Source organism: Rutidosis leptorrhynchoides, chromosome 3, assembly GCF_046630445.1.
Source record: "Rutidosis leptorrhynchoides isolate AG116_Rl617_1_P2 chromosome 3, CSIRO_AGI_Rlap_v1, whole genome shotgun sequence".
NCBI lineage: Eukaryota > Viridiplantae > Streptophyta > Magnoliopsida > Asterales > Asteraceae > Rutidosis > Rutidosis leptorrhynchoides.
In genome coordinates this window covers 19091470-19118479 of record NC_092335.1, presented here as the reverse complement: position 1 = coordinate 19118479, position 27010 = coordinate 19091470, and the positions used below count along the sequence as shown (strand labels likewise).

The 27010-nt window shown below is 35.7% G+C and overlaps 2 protein-coding genes across 2 annotated transcripts; both read right to left on the bottom strand.

Annotated features, from left to right (window-relative positions):
- Positions 1-5511: 5511 nt before the first annotated feature.
- Positions 5512-21705, bottom strand: LOC139895796 (F-box/FBD/LRR-repeat protein At1g13570-like). Its single transcript, XM_071878344.1, has 2 exons — positions 21151-21705; positions 5512-5635 (listed from the first exon to the last, which is right to left on the bottom strand). The coding sequence occupies exons 1-2, from the start codon at positions 21520-21522 to the stop codon at positions 5561-5563; spliced, it is 447 nt and encodes a 148-aa protein (XP_071734445.1). The 5' UTR covers positions 21523-21705; the 3' UTR covers positions 5512-5560.
- A 2138-nt stretch (positions 21706-23843) lies between these two features.
- Positions 23844-26615, bottom strand: LOC139895795 (receptor-like protein EIX2). The gene is made up of 2 exons (XM_071878343.1): positions 24258-26615; positions 23844-23968 (listed from the first exon to the last, which is right to left on the bottom strand). The coding sequence occupies exons 1-2, from the start codon at positions 26564-26566 to the stop codon at positions 23962-23964; spliced, it is 2316 nt and encodes a 771-aa protein (XP_071734444.1). The 5' UTR covers positions 26567-26615; the 3' UTR covers positions 23844-23961.
- Positions 26616-27010: the final 395 nt, after the last annotated feature.

Genomic DNA, 27010 nt, shown 5'->3' with positions numbered 1-27010 from the left:
ATTCTCAGGTGATTATTAAGAGCTTCCGCTGTCGCATACTTAAATAAGGACGAGATTTGGAGTCCATGCTTGTATGATATTGTGTAAAAACTGCATTCAAGAAACTTATTTTGTTGTAACATATTTGTATTGTAAACCATTATGTAATGGTCGTGTGTAAACAGGATATTTTAGATTATCATTATTTGATAATCTACGTAAAGCTTTTTAAACCTTTATTGATGAAATAAAGGTTATGGTTTGTTTTAAAATGAATGCAGTCTTTGAAAAACGTCTCATATAGAGGTCAAAACCTCGCAACGAAATCAATTAATATGGAACGTTTTTAATCAATAAGAACGGGACATTTCACAATAGATCTATCTTTAGGATTCGCGTCAATTAGGGTGTCTGTTCCCTAATTCTTAGATTACCAGACTTAATAAAAAGGGGCATATTCGATTTCGATAATTCAACCATAGAATGTAGTTTCACGTACTTGTGTCTATTTTGTAAATCATTTATAAAACCTGCATGTATTCTCATCCCAAAAATATTAGATTTTAAAAGTGGGACTATAACTCACTTTCACAGATTTTTACTTCTTCGGGAAGTAAGACTTGGCCACTGGTTGATTCACGAACCTATAACAATATATACATATATATCAAAGTATGTTCAAAATATATTTACAACACTTTTAATATATTTTGATGTTTTAAGTTTATTAAGTCAGCTGTCCTCGTTAGTAACCTACAACTAGTTGTCCACAGTTAGATGTACAGAAATAAATCGATAAATATTATCTTGAATCAATCCACGACCCAGTGTATACGTATCTCAGTATTGATCACAACTCAAACTATATATATTTTGGAATCAACCTCAACCCTGTATAGCTAACTCCAACATTCACATATAGAGTGTCTATGGTTGTTCCGAAATATATATAGATGTGTCGACATGATAGGTCGAAACATTGTATACGTGTCTATGGTATCTCAAGATTACATAATATACAATACAAGTTGATTAAGTTATGGTTGGAATAGATTTGTTACCAATTTTCACGTAGCTAAAATGAGAAAAATTATCCAATCTTGTTTTACCCATAACTTCTTCATTTTAAATCCGTTTTGAGTGAATCAAATTGCTATGGTTTCATATTGAACTCTATTTTATGAATCTAAACAGAAAAGTATAGGTTTATAGTCGGAAAAATAAGTTACAAGTCGTTTTTGTAAAGGTAGTCATTTCAGTCGAAAGAACGACGTCTAGATGACCATTTTAGAAAACATACTTCCACTTTGAGTTTAACCATAATTTTTGGATATAGTTTCATGTTCATAATAAAAATAATTTTCTCAGAATAACAACTTTTAAATCAAAGTTTATCATAGTTTTTAATTAACTAACCCAAAACAGCCCGCGGTGTTACTACGACGGCGTAAATCCGATTTTACGGTGTTTTTCGTGTTTCCAGGTTTTAAATCATTAAGTTAGCATATCATATAGATATAGAACATGTGTTTAGTTGATTTTAAAAGTCAAGTTAGAAGGATTAACTTTTGTTTGCGAACAAGTTTAGAATTAACTAAACTATGTTCTAGTGATTACAAGTTTAAACCTTCGAATAAGATAGCTTTATATGTATGAATCGAATGATGTTATGAACATCATTACTACCTTAATTTACTTGGATAAACCTACTGGAAAAGAGAAAAATGGATCTAGCTTCAATGGATCCTTGGATGGCTCGAAGTTCTTGAAGCAGAATCATGACACGAAAACAAGTTCAAGTAAGATCATCACTTGAAATAAGATTGTTATAGTTATAGAAATTGAACCAAAGTTTGAATATGATTATTACCTTGTATTAGAATTATAACCTACTGTAAGAAACAAAGATTTCTTGAGGTTGGATGATCACCTTACAAGATTGGAAGTGAGCTAGCAAACTTGAAAGTATTCTTGATTTTATGAAACTAGAACTTTTGAAATTTATGAAGAACACTTAGAACTTGAAGATAGAACTTGAGAGAGATCAATTAGATGAAGAAAATTGAAGAATGAAAGTGTTTGTAGGTGTTTTTGGTCGTTGGTGTATGGATTAGATATAAAGGATATGTAATTTTGTTTTCATGTAAATAAGTCATGAATGATTACTCATATTTTTGTAATTTTATGAGATATTTCATGCTAGTTGCCAAATGATGGTTCCCACATGTGTTAGGTGACTCACATGGGCTGCTAAAAGCTGATCATTGGAGTGTATATACCAATAGTACATACATCTAAAAGCTGTGTATTGTACGAGTACGAATACGGGTGCATACGAGTAGAATTGTTGATGAAACTGAACGAGGATGTAATTGTAAGCATTTTTGTTAAGTAGAAGTATTTTGATAAGTGTATTGAAGTCTTTCAAAAGTGTATAAATACATATTAAAACACTACATGTATATACATTTTAACTGAGTCGTTAAGTCATCGTTAGTCGTTACATGTAAGTGTTGTTTTGAAACCTTTAGGTTAACGATCTTGTTAAATGTTGTTAACCCAATGTTTATAATATCAAATGAGATTTTAAATTATTATATTATCATGATATTATCATGTATGAATATCTCTTAATATGATATATATACATTAAATGTCTTTACAACGATAATCGTTACATATATGTCTCGTTTAAAAATCATTAAATTAGTAGTCTTGTTTTTACATATGTAGTTCATTGTTAATATACTTTATGATATGTTTTCTTATCATAGTATCATGTTAACTATATATATATATATATCCATATATATGTCATCATATAGTTTTTACAAGTTTTAACGTTCGTGAATCACCGATCAACTTGGGTGGTCAATTGTCTGTATGAAACATATTTAAATTAATCAAGTCTTAACAAGTTTGATTGCTTAACATGTTGGAAACATTTAATCATGTAAATATCAATCTCAATTAATATATATAAACATGGAAAAGTTCGGGTCACTACAACAGAGTTCTTCTTTTCAATTCAAGATTCAGACTATTTCCTGGAAAGTTGAAATCAAGATGGTCTGGACCATTTATAGTCAAAAGAGTTTTCCCGTACGGAACAATAGAATTGATAAATTCAAACAGGATTGAATTTAAAGTTAATGGTCACAGAGTAAAACACTATATTGATGGTCCGATGGAAGTTGACGATGAAGTTAATCACAATTTCAACACCACAACTAACTAAGTGTGGGGAGATTCAAAAGTTTTAAAAATAATTTTATGCTATCTAAAAAGATATTCTGTTTTCGTGTAGTTTCCGAGAATGGAATCCGATTGGTCTTTTCTACTAGCAGACCCTAAAGAACTAGTCTTCTCCCCCCATTCTGAATTTTTTGTTTTATAGGTTTTTACAAGATGAAGGATTCTTTTGATTTGAACCATGGTCTATTGCTACACGCTATGATTACTAAACGCAATAACAACAACCTCCCGAGTGAACTGGTGTCAGTAATAAGAAGCAAATGTGACGAAGTGAGAAAAGAACTCAGGAACAATCATAATAAGATACATTTCGGTAAAGGAAAATAGTATCCGCAGCAAAAAGAAGAGCACGACACCTTGAAAGATGTCATAAATGTGGAAAATGGTCACACGAAGGAAAATGTTCAAACAATCAGACATACTCCAATAATGAGTTCGTTACTCTATGCAGAGAAGGACTGTCCACGTGCTTAGATGAAAAGTTATTAAATAAACGAGGTTACGCTTATGTAGCAATGGAAAACCAAATCGAACGACTCTCCTATGAGTCGACTAGAGCAGGTCACTGAGAATTCCATCTAGCAGGTAAGTATGTACAGTTTTTATTTTTATTGCTTTTAACCTTTTGTTTTTAAACGCTGAACTTTCGCTATAAAACATTAAATTGATATTCGGTAAAAATAGGTATAATAAACCGAAATTATTGATATCAGACAAAAATTTAATCCATCAATGCGAAATTTACCGTTTATTCATAAGGTATAAATATCTTTAATTAATCAACTTAAAATATTTCAAAAATTCGTCAGGAGTAAACTAGGTAATATAGCCGAAGTTACTTTACCCAAAAGAGGGACGTATATTTTTGTTAATATTTGATTGATTAAAGTGGGATAAAAGACCAAAAAGATTTTTATTTTATTCTATTTTTACCTTGTTTTTAAAATTAATATATTACTATTTTATTTTAAATATATGTTAATATAAATTTATAAAATTAATGTATATAAATATTAATAATATTTATATTAAATTAATATGCATTTTAAATTTAAGTTTTGTGTGAATTTAAAAACAAAATTTACATTATTTCATTAAGTTAAAAAAAATGATTTCTAAAATTCGTCGTGAGTTAAACACTAGGTCTTTGAACCGAAATTGCTTTATCCGAGGGCGGGGCGAAAAATTTTGTTATCATTATTTTTAATTTTATTGATTTAAAGTATGCCAAAAATATTAAAAACCCCAAAAATCTTTGCTTTTAAAACAATCGCTTTAAAATGACAATTTTTAAAATTTTGTCGAGGGATGAACTAGGTGAACGTACCGAAACGCCCTCATTCTAATACCAAGGAAAACAAAATTTTAAATTATTCATTTATTTGTTTTAATTAAGTTAAAGGTTAAAAAAAAACCCTGAACCCCATGCGATCGCATGGGGTTTGCATATGGAACCCATGCGATCGCATGGGGACCAAATGCTGGACAGGATTAAAAAAGCTCGCTGCTCTGCTCTCTGCCTTCTCACAATACACACACATACACGAACCCAAACGAAAACCCTCTCAAAAATCTTCAATTTTTCACCAAAATTCACCAAATTTGTTGCTACAAATCGCTACAAACATGCCTTTCCTCGGATTTGGGAAGAAAAAGGTAACGATTTCACCCCTAAACTCTTTAATTTCTCAATTTTAGTGATTATGACAACTAATTGCACTAATTTAAGTTTGATGATTTCTAGCTTATTTATAGTTAAATTGTTCATATATTATGCTTGTATAGTCTAGATTGATGCTATTTGTCATGATTTGAAGCCTTAAACTTTAAAAATTTTAGAAATCTAGGGTTAGTGTTCTTGAGCAATTTGGGGCTTTTTAATATAAAGGGGTTATGACCGATTTTTGTTGTGAATTCATGCTAAATTAAGTAATGTAACATGTTTAGGTTGCTAAATGATCCAAACTTTGATCCTAAACATGATTTTTGAGCAAGATTGTTGACTTTTTAAGTCAAAAATGCATGAACTTGATTATTTTGATATGAATGCCATTTGGAACTCGTTTAATTGCTATAATGATTATTTTGACATGTTTTAGAAGATGAATGCTTATGAACATTGTATACATTTTCATATATGCTTATTTGAAAAAGTGTAGAATTGTTAAATTTATGAAAATGTGTATAGGTTTAATATTGATTAAACATGTTATTGTAATTGTTTTAATTTGTTATTTTGCTAACACTAATGCATTATTTGGATGCACAAAATTTTGTGTCTAATGTGTTTTGCAGAGAAATACAGATACTGATGGTGGATCATCTTCTAGACAAGCTGCTCAACAACCAGAGCCACAATCAGAGCCAGAGCCACAACTAGAGCCACAACCAGAGCCACAACCTGAACCACAACAAGAGCAACAACATTATGATCAACACCTGCCATACCATGAACCCAACCCAGAATTCGCTAATGATTACATACAATTTCAGCCTCACGAGTTAATAGTACACCCATTTATTCATGAACAGGAATTACATCCCAATCTCAGATTTGATCAATACTGGATAGATTTCCCGAAGTACCAACGCAACAAACATAAGCTTTACACTAAAAATGTGGAAGTACCAAGGGTTATAGATTGGAGACCTTTGGAAGCGGTTAACCTAGCTGACCCGGTTAGGAATTTGCTGATTCAAAGGTATGGCAATTCTGTGTTTCATGATTGGGAACGTTTGTTTACCACCCGTAGGCCTGTATATAAGGAGTGGTGTGTTGAATTGATGAGTACTATAGTAATAAATACTTATGTATCTAAGTTAGAAGATAGGAGTTTTCTTGGATTTCTGCTTGGAGGTAGGATGTACAGGATGTCCATGTTGGACATGGCTAGGGCCTTGCTCATTTACACCCCCGCTGATTTATTATCACCTGATTGTACATCTTTGATTTGGGAAGGTGATAGGGTAGATAGAAATTTTGACGCTAATGCCATTTGGAGGCGAATGTCAAAATTTGAGGTGTTTAGGCGGGGTGAAAAACACTCCTATTTAGATATTGACAGGGCAGAGCTTCGCGTGATTCATAGATTTTTAGCGAACTCGATTACACAGAGGGGTAAAAATAAGGAAAAGATTACTTTACATGATCTATTTTACCTTAAGTGCATTCGAGACCCCAGAGACTTTGTTAACATCTCCTACTGCGTTGGTTATTATTCGTCTAAAGTTGTAGAAGGTATACATGAAGGCGGTATAATAAGGGGTGGTATTTTTATTACTCTAATAGGAGAGTATTTGGGTGTTGATAGGTATCAAGGGGGTCCAATGGTTGAGGTTCCTGAACAAACCGAACCTATAGGTCTTTCGGTTTATCATAGGGCACAGGTACTGTCAAGGAGACAGAATATGGCAGTACCATATCAGGGTAGCCGACCACAAGTGGAAAGGGGCTCAGATGTGGAAATGGAGGAAGCAGCTGATATTAGGGATGTTGTAAGAGATAGTTATATTGATGTATATCAGCGTTTAGAGGAGTTGGATATGAATGCCGAGAATCGGCATAATCAGTATGTACAGTGGAGAGCTGCAGATGAATATGAGGCATCCAGGCAGCGATAACATGATAGATGGAACGTTCATCAGCACCAAATTATGAGCCATCTATCATATCAGGTACCACATAACTACATTCTGACTCAACCAGCATATTATCCGCCATTTCAGTCCGATATAAGACCACCCTATGCCCATTATGACCCGAACCAAGCCTACCAGGACACGTATCACCAACAATGGAACCCGAACGACAACATAAACTGGAATCCGTATCCAGATTGATTATTTGTTCCGTTGGTTATTATTTATGTTTCTAACATTTTTTTTATTTGTTATGTTTAAACAATTAATATTTTTTTTATTTTGTAGCTTTTAAAACTTTTATTATTATGTTCATATATTGTATTTATAATTTGAAAGTGGGATTCTAAGTCCCATTTCAAATTACTTTGCATGTTTATATCTATATTATATGTATATTGTCAATTGTACACAACAGGGTAAAACAACGAACTTTCAAAGACTGGCATTAAGTTCAGCAAAAGCTACTAATTTTGACGACAAGAAGAAAAACAAATGTGATGTAACAAATGATGTGCACCATTTATCATTCAAACAAACAACAATATGTTTGGAAACTTTGGTAAATTTTAATCATTTTTCTACGCTAATCACCCTCATGAATTTAAATTTTTACTGATTTCTTGCAAATGAGGGCATTGCAAGTTCTTAAGTGTGGGAAGGGATTAAATTCTTTCAGTTTAAACATATTATTAATACACTTAGTTTAATTGAAATTTTTTTAATTATATGAATTCAAAATCATGTTTATACATATTTATGAACGATAAAACTAGGTTTTAATACCGACATTATTGTTACCTCGGAAAGGACATAAATTGAGAAACAACCTAAAACACTAGAATTCATTTAAAAATGGAATAGACGAGAATAAAAAGGTAAAGAAAATAATAAATAAAAGCTAAGTGTGGGAAGAATTCACCAAGTTATTTAAAACATATATCACATATTTTTGTACAAGATTATTGCAGGTACTTTACTTTGGACTAAACTAATCAGTTTTACCCGGTTTACTGTAATATAAATGAAAGAAAGATGGATCTACACGATGAATCAATTCCATCATTATAGGAAGTAAAGTCTTCCGTAAAAGACACGCGCTTCTTGATTTAGGTCAGGAAGTTGTCGTCCAGACTAGCTGTAGGTTGACGAAAAATCTAGAAAAGTCATCTCTAAAATCAGCAGGAAATCCACGGACCTCAGCATCAAACAGGGTCGCCAAGTGGTCAGATTTATCCTAACCATGAGAGGATCTGTCTCGTAAAATGGGGAGGGCGCCGTGCAAATTAGCTGGATAAGCCTAATGAATCAGACCCCCAGAAAGGATAATCTCCTTAAAGATCAAAAATCAGCTTTTAAGCCTGATATTACTCAATCCTTGAGATTAACCTTAAAGATTGAGAATTTAAACTCATGGAATTCAATGATATCTAAACTCGAACTTGAACGAGAAAATGATTTGATCAAAATTAAAACCGATTTGTTTTCTGAAAAACCTATTATTAATAGGTTCATTACCATTGAACGTAAAATCCTGAGAATTCATCAGAATTCATTAGGTCACCTGAACCAAATCGGGTGTCAACCGTAAGAACGGTGGTTGCATAGCATGGTCGAAGATAGGACCTTGTGCCAGACCGAAAAACTATCGGGTGATCTTTACTGTTGCTCCTACAAAGGATAGTAACTGCATCCGACACGTTTTAGACCATGATCATCTGCATGTCATTAGACATCGCCTTAACAGTTGCTTATTCATCGCTTTCCTTTACAACCGGAAGGTCGTTTACCGAAAGGTAATATACAAGACAAGTAGGCTGGACGTGTGCCTTCCTAATACAAGGTTAGCAAGTGGGTGACACAAAAACTCAAGTTTTGAGCTAAAATTTTAAAATCTGAAACCCACAGCCCACAAAAACATTTCGCAAACACCGGTGAAGGGTTATTCCGGAAAACCTGTCTAGGGTAAAATCTAGCTTGAATTTTCAAAAGATCAAATGTTTTCATAAAGATCCAATTTCCTAATGGATCTAAATTTTTATAGTCATGTGGGACTGTAAACCACAACGTTACTATCATTGTTCATACCGCTGTATCAAAATCACTGATGTATAAAGTGTGAAGAATAAAGAAGTGATTCGTGTGAAGTTATATTCAAGTTCTATATTGCTTGAGGACAAGCAACGCTCAAGTGTGGGAATATTTGATAATGCTAAAAACGAACACATATTTCATAGCATTATCCTTCCAGAAAGACAAGCTTTTAGTTGCAATTGTTCTATTTCCAAGTGATAATTTTTTAATTAATAAAATAAGAAGACAGAAGACTGAAATGACGATTTGAAGACGCAAATGACCAGAATGCTCAAACGTACAACTTACAATCCAAGTGGTTCAATTTATTGATGAATAACGTCTAAATATTGATAATAGTACAAGTCACGGAACGCAAAGTACAAGATATCTAAGCATACAAAAAGACGTTCGAAAATCCGGAACCGGGACATAAACCGAGTAACAACGTACAACTCAACGGAGCTAAAATTATAAGTCAAATGTGCACAAGAATATAATATAATATATATATAATTATATGAAATTATATATATTAAAATATGTCGGCATCCCACGTTTTGGAATCATTTTGAGCTGGACAGGCTGGCCATGCGATCGCATGGCCAGGAAGAGTAAATCCCATGCGATCGCATGGCCCCAAAAGTCTGGCCAAGTCTATAAATTGACACGAATTCGGGCTCGAATGGTACACCATATTATTCTTTCTCTCTTATTCTCTCAATATATATTTATATAATTTTAATTTTAATTTAAGTTTAATAATAATTGGGTTATTGTAACGAATATTTTACGACTTTTTAAGTCGAAACTCTGTCCGTGTAACACTACGCGATTTATAATCATTGTAAGTTATGTTCAACCTTTTTAAATTAATGTCTCGTAACTAAGTTATTATTATGCTTATTTGAGCCGAAGTAATCGTGATGTTGGACTAAATATTAAAGACGGGGTTATTGAACTTTGGACCATAATTAGGGTTTGGACAAAAGAGCGACACTTGTGGACACATGACTATTGATTATTAATGGACTTTATATTTGTTTAACTGAATGACAGTTCGTTAATTTAATATAGAGATTTATAATTTGACGTATTTATAAATAACCACATACGCCTTATTGGATACGATGGGCGGGATATTTATAAATACTAATAATTGTTCATTTGACTAGACACGGGTATGAATTAATAATCAATGGACTCATTAAAACATGGGTGGATTATATACAGTGACAACTGGTATAATTGATAACATAGTATTAAGACCTTGGACTACATACAGTCGATATCCTGGTGTAGTTATTAACAAAGTATTAAGACCTTATTACAGTTTGGATCCCTAATTAGTTGGAATATTTGACTTCGGGTATAAGGGTAATTTGACGAGGACACTCGCACTTTATAATTATGACTGATGGACTATTATGGACAAAAACCAGATAGACATATCAAATAATCCAGGATAAAGGACAATTAACCCAGGGTAACAAATTAAAATAAAAACGTCAAACATCATGATTATGGAAGTTTAAATAAGCATAATTCTTTTATTTCATATTCTATCGCAATTTTATTTATTATCGCACTTTTAATATTCGCAATTTTAATTATCGTCATTTAAATATTGTTATTTTTTACGCACTTTAATTATTGTCATTTATCTTTACGTTTGACTTAAAAATTGACAAACCGGTCGTTAAACGGTAAAACCCCCTTTTATAATAATAATAATACTACTTATATATATATATATATATATATATATATATATATATATATATATATATATATATATATATATATATATATCTTTGTATAAATATAACTGTACAAAAATATATAGTACGTTTTCAATCTGTATCCCTGTGGAACGAACCGGACTTACTAAAAACTACACTACTCTACGATTAGGTACACTGCCTATAAGTGTTGTAGCAAGGTTTAGGTATATCCATTCTATAAATTAATAAATAACTTGTGTAAATTGTATCGTATTTAATAGTATTTTGTATCAAAATTAATATCTATTTCGTACCCCTTCGCTTTGACAACAATCCCACACTTACGAGTTTTAGTTAAAGATTTGGGAATATTTGTCTAGTGTTTATTTGGGTTGGGATCCCACACTTAGTGATAAGCTAGGATGTGGCATAATTTTAAATTTGAGCTAGTAACGGGAAGAAAGGAGTACCCCCAGCAGATGTGGTTGCCTGTGAAGAAACTGGCTGGCTTACAATCTTGGAAGTCACATCCTTTATTTATCGGCTCATTTGTCATCCTTTATTCTTCTACTCTACTTTATTGCACGGGTTACCTCTCGAGAAGCGCTTTTGTTTAAGATCGTTGGCTCGATCGTAATGATGCCTAAAAAGAAGACATTCCCCTCTGGTAGTTGTGATCTTGGTCTTCTCTAGGGAATGTGAGTCTCGGTGGATAAATCCTGAGAAAGTGTCGGACCAAAAGTGGTAGAAGATCCTGTACTTCTCTTGAAGATTTTCTGAAAGAGAGATAATGCGCGGTTTCGACTCGTGACAAATCTTGAAGTCCGATAAGAATATGATCCACTGCTCTGCTGATTGATCCATGAATGTCAATAATTGAAACGGTGCTGGTGGTGATTACTTCTCTGATAGGATGTTCATTTCGGAGATCTTCAAATAGTGTCAGAAATTGTATCTTCATTATCTCAAAATCTTCTGAATGGTGGTCTCCACAGTAGGAGTCTGTAGCCTTGCACAGATTAGTCAAGAGGCGAAGCTGGAAAGAAGTGAAAAGCAGCCTTGACCCAAGCATTAATGTCACCATCTTTGAGTATATCTCCCGACATCCAGCTTTGAATGTGAAACTAGGATCCGTGGATTCTTGGAAGATATGTGCTATCTGATTCGTAACGTAGGTGGCAATGTTGACTCGGTCTGGTTCAAGATGAGAAAACGGATTGTTGCGTCTTACTTCTTTTGTGACTGCGTCTCGCAACTCTTTGATAATCAGATCAGCGTGATGATCGATTGTTACGTAAATCACTAGCCTTTCTGGTGTGCTTTCAAAATTATCTCTTTCTAAGAGAGCGAAAAAGCTGTGAATATCCTCGATCATTTGCAAATCAGAGTGATAAGTCGGACGTTCGGTGGAAAGATCCATATGCTTCTGGATGAGATTCAGTAGTGCTCATTGATTTGCTGAGAACGGAAGTGCAGATCCGGCTAAGGCGTTGTAGACCTTAGAGTAAATGATCTTCTGATCCCTACAGAATCTTGTCTCTAGAATAGTGCGAACCACTGAGTTATGCTATCGTTGACTTTCTTCGCGGTAGATATGATCGTGAAGGGTATTGATAAAGTATTGAATGCGCTCTTCTAGGATTTCAACATTATCATCTTCTCTCTGTAGATAGAGGTTGTATTCATCTGTGATAGCCATGATTCGTTCTGTTAAGCGTAGCGTGAAATCAATCGTTGATTTACGGATGGCTTCGAGAATATCTTCAAATTCATCGGTGTCATTGATGAAGGTTATCATGTCGGCGTGAGTGGATATGATCGGAATTCGATCTGAAGAAGAGTCCGGCTCCTCCTGATCTGGTTCGGATGGAGAATATGAGTTATCCAGAATGTCTTCATGTTGCTCTTCCTCATCATCGTCAGTATAATAGTCGTCTGAAGATTCATCTGATGAACGGGATTCTTCAGTATTCTGGTTCTTCACTTCGACACTTGCAGGGTCAATTTCTATATCCTTAACTTCAACCTTATCAGTCTTCTTCTTGAAATGAATAATTAAACTGTGATCTTCTATCTCAAGCCTCATTAATTCTTCGTGATGTTCCAGGCTTGGAGAGGGTATCATCGCAGTTTCTTTTACGTCTCCCATTTCCTCTTCCTCCTCAGATTCTTCTTCTTCCTCTATTCCTTCACTGGGATCCTCTTCTTCCATTTATGGGTCGTCAGCAGACTGTGAGTCAACACCCATCTCGATATCTTCGGTTGGTGGTGGAGACTCATCATCGGAAGTGATCCGTCTGGTGGAAATAGCAAACATCTTTGCCTGTCCAGAAAGATCGGTAGGTCGGTCAATTTTGAAGGTAACGCTCTCCCCGTGTGATGCAAGATCAAGGTTTGATTGTACACATCAATGACAGTCCTAGCCATATTCATGAAAGGTCTTCCTAACACTATTGGTGTGTGTAGGTCTTCCTGAATGTCCATTACTACGAAATCCGTAGGGTACAAGAATTTGTTGACTTTCACCAAGACGTTCTCAACTATGCCCTTAGGATATCGAATTGTATGATCGGCAAGTTGGATTGTCATTTTAGTTGGTGACAAGTCTCCTAACTCTAATCTCTTGTAGAGAGAGTAGGGAATTAGGTTGATACTTACTCCTAAATCTGCTAGCGCAAGAATGGTTCCAGATTGGTAGATTGAGCACGGGAAAATGAATCGGCTCGTATCTCCTAGCTTCTGCGGTAGAGAGTTTATGAGTAATGCCAAGCATTCTTCACTCAGTGGAATTTTGTTAGAATTTGGTATCCTTTCCTTTGTAGAGAGAAGCCTGCGGATGTATCTCTTCTGGTTGGGAACTTTGGGCATGGTGTCCAGGAATCTTCCATCAAGTTTGAAGGAATCAAGCTTGGATGGTTCCTCCTGTAGCCTTCCAGGGTAAGGTACACGCACTGGAGTTGCAGTGGACATCTTCTGAGTATAGGTCGATTTGTTCTTGAGCCTAGCTGACCTTCTCCGTGGTTCTTCCTCTGAGATTACGGAATCCATCTGCTTAGCCTCCTCTATGTGGGGATTTTGGATAGTATTACTAGGTAATCTCCCTTGTGGTCGGGTTTCAAGGCGTTGTGATAACTGTCCGAGCTGCGTTTCTAGACTTTTGAGCAGAGCCAATTGGTTTCTCATTAGTATCTCCGTCTGATCTTGTCTGGATGCAGTTCTCCGATTTAGCTGTTGTTGTCCTTGAATGAACTGTGTCAACTGATCATCAGCTCCGAGAGTAGGGTTGGTTACTTTTGTAATTTGGGTGGTTGGGGAATTTTCCTCAGCTGGTGGACCAATGAGTGGAAGTGGTTGATCGTAGGTCAATTGAGATTGTTGGGGTGGATAAGGTGGGTAACGATAACGAAAAGGCTGATTGTTTCTTTGGAATTGATTAACCCTAGGTTGTTGATTGAATCCGGAATTTGATTGACGAGCTGGGTATTGAACGTAACAGACTGAACCGTCAGGGTTCTCGTACTCAACTTGATATTCTTCAGTGGGTTGCGGGTTGGTACAGTTAACACAGGCCTGATCCTGGTTAACTTGCTGCGGCTGCGTCTTCAGTTCTCTGAGTTGTTTGGCAAGAGATTCCATCTTATCCGTGAGAGATTTGATGGCCTCCGTTTGATTATTAAGTGCGGAGAGTGGTGCAGATGATGAAGTTGTTTCACCACTGTTCCAGTCATGATGATGCATTGTCATGTTCTTGAGCAACTCCCATGCTTCGTCTGCGGTTTGGTTCATCAGATTTCCTTGAGCTGCGGCATCGATCGTCGTCCTATGATTTACCGTAAGACCATTGTAGAAGGTACATATTTGAGCTGACCGTTCTAACTTATTTGGGCATTTCTTCAGCAGGGTTTTGAATCGCTCCCATGCAGTGTAAAGAGATTCATCATAACTTTGTTTAAAGTTAATGATGTCATTCTTGAGTTTGGTTTGTTTAGAAGGAGGGAAATATTTGGTTCGGAATTTAGTAGCCATCTCCGTCCATGACGTGATGGAATCTTTTTCCAATCCTTCAAACCATGTTTGTGCATGATGAGTGAGAGAATAGGGGAACAGGTATAGCCGGACTATATCTTGTCCTATCCCTGGCTGTTTGTAGGAGTTCGAAAGAGATATGAATTTATCAAGGTGAGAATTAGGATCATCATTCGGTAACTCATGAAACTGACAGCTATTTTGGATGAGCTGTATGATGTGATGTTTTAACTCGAATGAGTGTCCTTGAATCTCTGGGAATCTGATCAGTCCTCCTCGACCTTCAATCGAGGGTTTTGTGTTTTTTGCTAAAGTAACGCGTAACGCCATTTGAGTTTTGATTCGTGCTTCCTTGCGTGCTTTAGAGATTATTGCGTCTGGATCAGGTACGAATAACAACGGCCCTGGTCTAGATCGGGTTTGGATCATACACTGGGTATGCCTCTTTGTTTTTAAGTTTTAAGTAAATAAGCTAAGTTCCTATTTTAGTCTAAAGCAATCTAAGGTTATCTAAAGTAATCTAAGGTAGTCTAAGGTAATGTAAGGTAGCCTTAATCTAAAGTAGTCTAAGGTAATCTAATCTAATTATAAGGTAATCTAATTATCCTAAGTTTAGATATGTTTTTGGTTCTTGCTACTGATTCCCTGGTATTTCGATAACAGAGCTTCGCACTAATTATTCAACAAGCCAAGTGGCCAGGCCGACTACGGAGAGGCAAGATCCTTTTGGTTCCAATATAATTAGAGACTGTTCGGAAAATCCAACAACCAAGTCCGTGTATAATTGTCTTTCTTAGACACCACTAAATGCTCGTGAATGAGTTTGATAAAAGCAGTATTGTCTGATACCAGTTCCCAGGCAGCGGCGCCAAAAACTCTGTTACCACAATGATATGGCTGAAACGGACGGTTTTATTTATGCGGTGTCGTTAGGCCGCAAGGCGTCAGAGTCAACCACCAACAAGGGGGTAATGGTTTTAAATTTATATTTAACGGGGCCTAAATCGTACTACTCCTTATTATGAGTAAGGGAAGTATGACCTAGGGTCGTATTTTTGAGATATCAGTAGAATCGAACCTATATTTAAAGCTTAAGATAATTCTAAGGTGCAGGAGTAGTGGCTTGTTACCTAATTTTGGGTTTTCTACTTTATAAGATAAAATAAGGTAAATGCGATAAAATTTGTAATTCAGATAAGGTTAAAACAAGTGCATGCTATGATTTCGTCAGTTGTTTTGCCGAGATTATGGAATGTTGGCTCGTGAATAGGCAGTGACCTTGTATTCATTACACTAGTCCCAAACGCCCCTGTCATAAGACATGTCACTGGGTAATGCGATAGGCTTGAAGATTCTGAATAGACAGCAACGTCCCTTACCCCTGACGCCCGTGCAGTCTGACTACAGGCAAACACGTTCAGACGGCTCATCCAATTGAGCGACTCGGTTGGGTGACGTATTAACATTCCACAATGGTCTAAACTTTCTTAAGCATAATAGGATACAAGGTTTTCCATATCCGAGAGACGTGATGTGCTTCGATGCTTTCGTTAATGATTGGGTTTAAAAGATAGTTAGGTCCTTAAAAAGAGTTCAACCATAAAGAACACCATGGCCAAGTCAAGGTTGACTTCCATGAACACGTTCGGTTATCCTAACGGTCCAATCCTTTATGTGTTTAAACAAACAGTTCCTTGATTAACCAAGAATCTCTCAAGCGGGGTGCAATGCTTGAGACCGCGTTATGGTGAAGTGTACTAATCAGCACTGACCGGGTTCCATGACCTTACTTAGCAGAGGTACAGCTTACAACAACCGTTGTGCTTCAGCGTGCACATACGAAGTTTATATGCTTGGTGACTACACTAGCATGATCTAAGACCGACAATGTACTAGGGGTCTAGTTAGATGTTTCACTACGAAAGAGTCGTCAGTCGGAATTCAAGGCTCGGTGGACTTACTACAACCGGTGTGCCTCAGTCAAACTTACGTTGTATCCGATAGACTTCTCTTACCAAGGGGTGACACAGATAGTGTACTCTGAATCGGGGTTCGCGACTTCCCAATAACAGAGCCAATAACTACGTTCTATTAGTTGGAAAAGCGATTCAAAGCATAATCGGAAATCATCTCGACAACACACGCAAGCCATAATATTATTTCGGCATTATAACTGACTACATCATAACATACACTAAAGATAACTACTCGCTAATCATGACAACAATATCACAAGGCATAATAATGGAAGACATAATATAAAGACAAAGGATAGAAGTACGAGTAGATTAAACGAATTCCGAATACAAAAGTGACAACTTCAAACTCCAGACCGCTCCTAATACAATCTTCGGCGTTCTTCTCCGGGTACTAGGTTTCCCGCACGGAGTCGAAGACCTTGAAAGTATGACTAATATTGTAGAAAGAGAGAGAAAGAAGTAAATTGAAGTGTGTGTTGAAATGGATGACAAAGACCCATTAAATAAGCTTGAATTTTGCCTGCAAACGACTGGCAGGCGGTTTGGCAGGCCGTTTGCAGGGGCCGTTTGCCAGACTTGCCCGTTTGCTGTGCCCGTTTGATCTGGCAGTGTGGCAGGCCGTTTGGCAAGCAGTTTGGCTTGCTGATTTGCTGGATCGTAACTTAATTTCTTGTCTTTCACCATTTTCGCTCTAGAATCTTCGTTTTAGCTCCGATTTTCTTGATTATTTTTGCACCGTCTTCGTAATCACTTGTTCTTCAATTTTAACCGACGAAGCGGGTATTTCGGCGATAAAGTTTGGAACTTTACTGTTTTTGGGCCTTAATACCGAGGTGAAAACGCGACTTTTTAGCCGATATCATTGGTCCATGTGATTATATAGAAAAAATGTGTTTAGTCCTTTAAAAGTTTTTATTTATGTCCATAATCCTTTATTTTGTAAGTTTGATCTTGGTTAGTCCTTTACATAAAGGAGGGATTCTTTCCAGAAAAATTATTTATGGACAAGTCAAGAGAATCAATAGATTTTAACAGACCAAGATCTTTTTTTTTTTTTCGAGTTGCCCAATGAAGCACACCACCTGGGTTCAGTTCCTGACTATCAAATTGTTCAGAAAGGGAGTGTGACAAGGAGTGCACATAATGCGCATTTCACCCGGTACCTGGTCTCACGCTCAGGGGGCTTAATTACTCGAGGTTTTACCCTCTATGCGGGGCCAATGTGCTTGTTCGTAGAGGGGTTTACTTGCTAACAAAAACAAAAAACAAAAAAAAAAAGATCTTTTGGGAGTTCACCACTCAGTTTGTTGAGAGAGATATTTAAGGAGACTAATTCAACAAGACTAGTGACCTCAGATAAGCAGTTCTTTGAAAGATCATACCTCTCCTTTCCATGGAAACAATTCATTGTCAATGAAGTTTTCAGGTACAACATCTAGAGCAAATGAAGCAGCATCCGAAGTTAAGTTCTTACGAAACAAGTAGTAAATGTGATTTGTCGTATCGCCTGCAGACCTTTTAGTAGACATAGATGTGAAGTTACCAAAACAACAAGGAATATTACCCACCAATCCATTGTTGGACAGATCAAGGATATTAAGTTTGTACAACAAACATATTTGGGTGGGTATACTTCCATTTAACATATTTGATTGTAAAACAAGGCGATATGGCATCGTAAATTTTTCCCCTACTTACAAAGGTATTTTGCCAGATAACTTGTTTTCCCCAAGATCGTACAGTTGTTCAAAGACATGGGCAGTTCACCAACAAAGGCATTTTTCGAAGATACAATGCTTCTAGTTGATTCAAGAAACCAAAACACAAAGGAATTTTCCCGGATTAATTGTTGTAAGATAAACCCAGAACTACAAAATTTGTGATTTGTGACCAAGAATCAGGAAGACTTCCTGAAAATGAATTATGTTTTTTTTAAGCTAATTTATATTTATATTTTATATATAATATAAAGAAGACCAGCAAGAAGCTAGAGTTACACCGAAAAATGAATTTACAACTAGAAACACATTCAAAAACTCACTCTCAGCATGACATCACGCCAAACGACCAAACAACTACAACCTAAATAAGATAAGAACACCATGATATCTCGGAATGAAAACCACTACCCCTATTAAAAACAATTGCAAACCAGATAACCCGCGATAAAAGTTAATTCCCTATCAATACGACATAAGAAAGATATGTCTCCTTTGATTCTTTGAACTTGTTTCCGGAAAGGTTTAGAGAGGCGAGTTTAGAAGGCAACCGTGTTACCCTACCTGCTACCTTCAAAACGGTTGTTACTCAAATCCAATCCAGGATATTGGTCAAACTTTAATCTTATACTATCTAGTAGCTTACCCCATAATTCATTTGAAGACAAATTCAACAATGTTAACCCACGTGGTAGGTCCCAGAACCACACAGGGACACTATCAGATATTCCATCACTGGAAATATCAAGATACTCGAAATATCTTTGAGATTTTATCCATTGTGTGAAACTAGGTGCCACAATGTTCACTGTGTACATTCCTGTACAGCTTGGCAAAAAGAATGGTGGCTTTTCCTACGCATTACACTCAGCAAGTAAAACAAATTTTAGGTGAGTCGCTAAAGTTAAGGCTAGGTTTGTGGGTCAGTGAGCCAGATTATATCCAAGACAGATCACGTACAATAACAACGGTAAAGGTGTGAATGATGCATATAACCTTAAGAAACAATGATCATGAAATATGTGTGTAACTTTGAATTTTTTTTATTTTCTACCGCTTAATTTGAAAGTTGTGAATGAAAGGTGCATCTCATTATCTCAAAACTAATCATGTGAAGTGGCTCCAATAGTTTGGTGTGTGCTTAGGTGTTGTTAGTTAAGTACAATTAGTCTATGCAAAAACCGATATACTTTCATATTCACTGAAGTAACTGTATAACTGTATATGGGTCATGTTTGGATGCGGTTTCACACACAAAAGTAGAGACCTTGGAAGTGACCCCACCAACTCCAACTACCAAGAATGTGTCTTTCCGCAATCCAACCAAGGGCTCATCAGTCATCATCACCAAACTGTGGGGCCACAGAATCAAGCAAAAGATCCTCGTCTTCATCTCGTAGAAGGAAGAACCGTTGATATCTTTAGATTTCTTCTTAAGCTAGGTCCAATTACTTATTGATCAGTAAACAAATTCACATCTTCAACGATAGATTATAGAAAGTCAAAAGCTAGAATGGCAGCTCACAGTTAGTCTATGCAAAAACCTGATAAATTGTTGTATGATAAAAATCAAGAACTACCAGATTTGGGAATTGTGACCAACAATCAGGAAACCCACTAGAGTACCTACAAGGTGTGTAATAACATATATATAAAAAAAAGATAAGAATCATAGCAACACCACCACCCAAAAAAAGTACATGTATATATTTGTTTTGTTGGACTCCTGACATATCAATCATCTCAGAAAAAAGTTTAACCAAAGAAATGAGAACTAAACGAGTAGCAGCTCACAGTTACTAGCAAGAGAGTCATGTAAGCTCAGGTGAGTTTTTAAGCCCCCATAGCATAGAGACATCATCTGAATACTCGACAATTATTTCTATCGATCCTGACGCAGATGGGGAGTGTAGCAGAAGTCTTGATATCTTTGACACTTCATCGTATTCACGTGTATATATGCTTACCTTCTTCAGCATGGGGGACTTGGCTAATATTAGTTGCACACACTCCAAAAGACGCTCGATGTTGAAGTGTCCAAATATTTTCAATTCACTCAGGTTCTTCAACCAAATATTTGAATAGTTCTTGATTGTAATTGGTGTTTTAGAATAAGTCATATCACAAATCTACCACAAATGTAAGTAGTTCATTCGTCAATATATTTGGCATGAATTTGAAAACATAGGATACAAGATGGACTTCAGTGACTTACATGTAGACTGAGCGTCTCCAGATTCGGGGAACTTCGGATTAAATGGAAAAGCATAGGTAAGTCATCAGAGTGAAAGGAAAGCATGTCATCTATATGCAGGTACTTAAGGTGTACTAAAGAGATTAGAAGCTCTTGTGGAAGCGAGCCAAAGGAAAAATACTGTAACCATTGGCCAAAACAAAGAGTAATAAGGCAAAGTCTTTATTTTACAAGCACATTATTAACTATTTAACTATATATATATATATATATATATATATATATATATATATATATATATATATATATATATATATATATATATATATATATATATATATATATATATATATTATGAGAATGACTTAACTTACATCAGAAACCCCAGTATGAGTAATCAGACATTCAATAACAGGCAAGCGCTCAATTAGGTCAAAAATGGAGGATTTATGATTGCCAAGAATATCATGTATAAACTGCAGTAACTTACAATTTCTAGATAAGTCGTGAAATTCATTAAAATTAGAATGCATATTATAATCAGAACTAATTTACTTACTTACCAGAGTGAAGCTCTTGAGTAATGGACAGGAGGATACAAGATGTAAAAGAGTCTTTCTGGAAATCTTCACATCGCGCAAATACAAGCTGGTCAGGTTTTTAAATCCTTTAATTTTTGAATGATGGTTTATACAACACTTATGGAGACTTAGCTTCGTTAACTGATGCATTGAAAAGATGGATAATGGTAACGTAGACTCATTAGTCATATCAAGAGTCAATATTTGGAGTGTATTTTTCATTGACAAGTGACTGATTAGTTGGCCAAGTTCAACACTGTCTGTTTGTGCCAAAAGGGAGAACTCGAGAAGTGGGCCCCGATGCAATAAGAAACATTGCTTCATAGCATCAATATAGTTACGCTCATGTATCATGCCTAGTGCTTCTTGAGAAAAGTCATATGTTTGCACTAGAATGGATAGCGCATCTGTACCAGTTTCTGATACAAAAAAGTCATCGAAGCGAAAACGGAGTACAGGAATGTTGGTCCAATTGTACCTCCATTCCCTCGAGAGGATACTTGTCCTGACTGCATCTTTGATAGGTAAAAGACATAGGATGGCCGATGGCGTCAATTATTGATGAAGGAAGACTGCTGATTCGATCCAATGATAACTTTTTTTTTCCCTCTTTTGTGTCGAGGATGCTTCATTGTATCCTGCATACATACAACAATTCAAGATAAACTGAAAAGTTTAATAGATAAATAATAAACAAGTTTCAGCTGTAACAGTGTATTCAAACTTTTCCAAACATTTGTATCTCTCCAACCAGCTTTCATCATTTGAGGCATTATTAACTTAACCTTTTTTTATACATCAAAATGAACATGTATAGTATATAATATATGATAATCAACTCAGAACTCATGAATAATATGAGGTAATCAACTCAGCACTCATTTACAATATATTTCAGCATCCACTGTATTAGGTAGAAGCTGAGAAAACTTTCCTATATTAACCAATTGTAAGAAAAAATAGTAGAGATTAAATGCTTAATGTTGAAGCTTGCCTATTTAATTATAAACATATTATTTTGCAAGATGTCAAAAACAACAACACTCAACCTCATTGTGGGTAGGGTTTGGGGTAAGATGAGAAATATATGTATTCAAGGGTAGATTACGTTTTGGATTATGGGATTATCAAAAGTAAAGCTGGACCACAAGAAAATTGTCTGTGTCTGCAGAAGTTGAATTACAAGGAAAAAATGTGTGTGTGTGTGTGTGTGTGTGTGAATAGAATCAAACAGGAAACGTTAACCATAAAACTACTTATTTTCGACTTTAACCAGAGAGTACTTATTTTTCCACAAGTCAACCGGTCTTCTAACCCCCGTTTGGGTTTAGAGATTTCTTGCTCAAAAGCATATCTCAATTTTAAGCTATTTTTTTTTATAATTTCTATCCAATCTTTTTAAAGTAAAGAAATACTATCATCTCAACCAGTTATGTTTGTTTAACACAATTCAAACAATATACACGATTCATGTATATAAATATAATATAATTACACCTTTTTAAGGTTAAAATCAGTAAATTATAGCCAACACTCACTTTCATCATCTAACCAAAATCAGTAAATTATACAGTAAATGTTAACTTATTTCACCATCTAGGAACCATCAATTTCACCGCCAAGCATAACCTTACCAACTTTGACAAAAATCATCAACACTCATAGAACCCTAGCTCAATTAGGTTAGAAATCATACCTCAAGTATCTTACTGTATTGACGAATTAACTATCTTTGATGTGTTCTGTCGTCGCATTAGCTTAGAAATTCACTATCAATCGTTCCGGACTTCAAGACTATTTCTTTTTCACCATTCAAAATCACTTGCTACTTTCGTTTCCTGGTGAAATAAGATAATAAATGGAGGTTTAGACCACAATTGTTTGTGATACTTGACAATTTCAGTCCCTCGTCAATGACGACTGCGAGTCGTCATTCAGTCTTTCTACCTCAAATCGAACAGTAAAAAAAAAAAAACAACTATTTCTAAGATAACAAATAAAACAAATATACTATCGAAAATAACTAATGGGGTAAATTTGAAAGTAATTTTTGAACAGTAACTTTGCACAAATTCTTTTTTTTTACAAATTTTTCGATACTAATGGGAAGCAATTTATAGTTTCTCAAAAAAACACACATATTTAGATGCGAAGTTTAATGGTGGAGGCAATTATGATCGCCTAACGTATATACTACATGATTTTAAGTCTAGCCAAAAATTTTCCAATTATATACTTCATTACTTCACTTATAACTTATATACAAATAAAAACATGAAGCTTAGGCGTTTGAAGGTTGACGGTGTGGTTGTTAAACCGATTTTAAAGACTCGGAAAAATAAAGTTAGAGGTAAAGAGATAGTCGGGTAGTTTCGTTTTTTATATTCGTAGTATTTGGTGTGTCTTAGCTATTGGTTTGGATGTGGTATGTTGCATATTTCCCGTGTTTTGTTTTTGTGTTTTGGTTATCCAAGACTAATGTTTAGTTAGCTTAGGCTTTGTGTTTAGTTTCGCGAGCCTTGGTTTGCGTTTGGAGTTGTAATTTGTTCGTCTTTTTCATTGATTAATGGAATCAAGAAGAAACTATTGATAACAATCAAGAAGAAACTGCCAATATCATTCACAAATCTACGCTTACAAACTAGTAAACAATCAAGATGAATGATGAAATGGAAAACTTCTATAGGTTCCTGACTTTACGAACAGCTACATGACAACGATTCAGTTGAATACGCATGTGACTTCCATGGATAACAATTATATAAGATTGCTACTTACAAATGTAAGCCACTCCTAAAACCTGTAAAACAAACAAACAAACAGTATATATTGAATTGTAACAATAGTATCGCAGTAAGGAAAGCATATGAAAGCAACTTAACCCTGCTGGACCACCATGTTATTATAGGGTGAGTAATCATTGATACGCGATTATTGGTACGCTTAAGGTGATTTGAACATACAAGTACTCGTGGCTGTTAATTCGAATTCAGCCTTAGCTAACGAATAAATGAACAATGGATATAAAACAGTATATTTTTATGTAACTATTATGGATGAATTGAATACAAAACCGACACAATATTTACCTTTTAAACTTCCGAAAGAACAAAGCCAATGTTACGTATATCCAATCCTGTGCTAGACTTAGTGATGCAAAAAATAAATGTCTGCATCGACAGTTGAAAAATACAAGACCACAAATCCCCCAAAATCCAGCTGCAAATCCAGCACCCATTCCCATGTAATACGATTTCCAAAAGTCGTTATCTCCACCTAATTCATTGTCATCCTCCACAACACCGGTTGTAGAAGGTGTAGGCCCAGATACGGGTGAGAGAGGAGGTCCATATAGTAGTGGGTTACCTTCATAGGAGGATGAATTAAAGCCTTGGAGTTGAGTCCCGATTGGTATTTTTCCAGACAAGTTATTGTATGAGAGGTCAAGATAACCTAAACCGTCCAACTGTGACAAACTTGATGGAATCTTTCCGGAAAAGTGATTTCTCGACAAGTCAAGAGAATCAAGAGATCTCAACACACCAATGTCTTTTGGTAGTTCACCATGTAGTTTGTTGAATGAGATATTTAAGGAGACTAATTCGACAAGATGAGTGATCTCAATGGGAAGCTTCCCAGATAAGCTATTGTTTGAAAGATCAATGATATTCAGTAGCTCGAGAATACTTCTTCCAAACGATCTTTCTATTCCTTTCCATGCAAGCAATGCATTGTCAATGAACTCTTCATGTACCTCTTGTGTAGGATACACAACAGGAGCACCAGCACCAGGACAGTGAGATTCAACGGTACAACCCGGAAAAGTAGGATGATAATCTCCAGGAATAAAATGATACGACTTATAAGAATGATTAGTCCTATCATTTCCGGACCTTTTAGTAGACATAGATGTGAAGTTACCAAAGCAACCAGGAATATTACCCACAAATCCATTGTTAGATAGGTCGAGGACATTGAGATTGTTCAACAAACATAATTGGGAGGATAGACTACCATTGAATATATTTGATCGTAAAACAAGAACGTAAAGACTTGTAAGTCTTTCCCCTACCCACGCAGGTATTGTGCCAGATAACTTGTTTTCCCCAAGATCCACAAACCTCAGATTTGTACAATTACTCAAGGACATGGGCACTTCACCAACAAAGGCGTTTTTTCGAAGATACAATGCCTCTAGTTGATTCAAGAATCCAAAAGACAAAGGAATATTCCCGGATAAATTGTTGTAAGATAAATCAAGAATTACCAGCTTTTGGAATTGCGACCAACAATCAGGAAGGCTACCCGAAAATGAATTGCTAGAGAGGTCAATGAAAGTTAATTCCCCAACAATATGACATAAGAAAGAGAGGTCTCCTTTGAACTTGTTTCTAGAAAGGTTTAACGAGGCGAGTTTAAAAGGCAATAGTGGTACCCTACCTTCGAAACGGTTGTTACTCAAATCCAATCCAGGATACTGGTCAAAGTCTGATGATATATTTGGAAGCGTACCCTTCAAGTCATTTGAAGAAAGGTTCAACAATTTCAATCCAAGGGGTAGGTCCCACAACCAGACAGGGACACTATCTGATATACCAGCACTTGAAATATCAAGATGTTGGAAACTTGTTTGAGTTTTGATCCACAACGGAAAACTAGGTCCCAACTTGCATGATTGCAACTTTATGGTCTCTAACTGGAATGGAATTCTAAAATCTGAGCTCAAGTTAAATGAAATTGAATTGAAAGACATGTCCAAATAGGTTAAGGAAGAGAGATTTATAAAGTGAAGGTCGGATATCACACCATGAAGGGAGTTGGATGAAACATCGAGAGAAGTAAGATTTGAAAGTTGACCCACACTGTTGGGTAAGTCACCACTCAACCGATTACCGGATAGGTCTACTTTTAGTAGGGACTTGCATCCTGTGAAGTCAGGAATGCTTCCATTGAGAGAATTGTGAGCAATCAATAAGCTAGTCAACGACGACCATCCACCGAAATTAGGCACAGGACCCGTAAGGAGGTTTTCTGAGAGATTTATGTAGAAGAGAGAACGTAAAGGTTCAAGGGAAATAGGAATAGATCCTTGCAACAAATTACCACTGAGATCGAGTGAAATCAATTTGGAAAGATTTCCAAGTTGATGAGGAATAGGTCCACTGAGATTAGCATTAGACAAATGCAAATGCTGTAAGGTGTTAAGGGAACCTAAAAAGTTTGGTATTTGATTGGACTGAAAATCAATTCCTGATAAATCAAGAGTTTGTAACTGCTTTAACAGCTTTACTGACCGATTAATTTTACCTACCAAATTGGGATAAATAGAAAGACGCAGTTCGGTTACGTGACCAGTGTCGGTGTCACAATACACACCTGGCCATTTGCAACAATCCATCTTTCCTTCTTCATTTCTCCAATCATTTATGACTTTTAAGTCTGATTTAAATATCAGTAGAGCTTCTCTCTCCTTCTCAATACATGACCCTGTAACCGTCATGTTGGAATCTTCAGTGAGCCCAAGACTATGATCGACATCACTAACAAATAACAGTATGCATAGCAACCAATAAACAGCATCATGCATTATATCATACAATTAATTAATTATATCTATCAATATAAATGGAAAACCGAGGAGAGTAGCTAACCACCTCAGGTGTTGATCGAAGCCAGAAGAAACTAAAACTTCAATTTTATCAGCAGTAGTGAGTTAGAAAGTATGTATATAACTAATTAACTATAAGTTTCATGAAAAGTTGTAATTGTTTTCACTACATTTTATCAAGGAAGGTCTGTCATGTGTATATAAATCACACACGCAAACCTGCCTACTATTCCT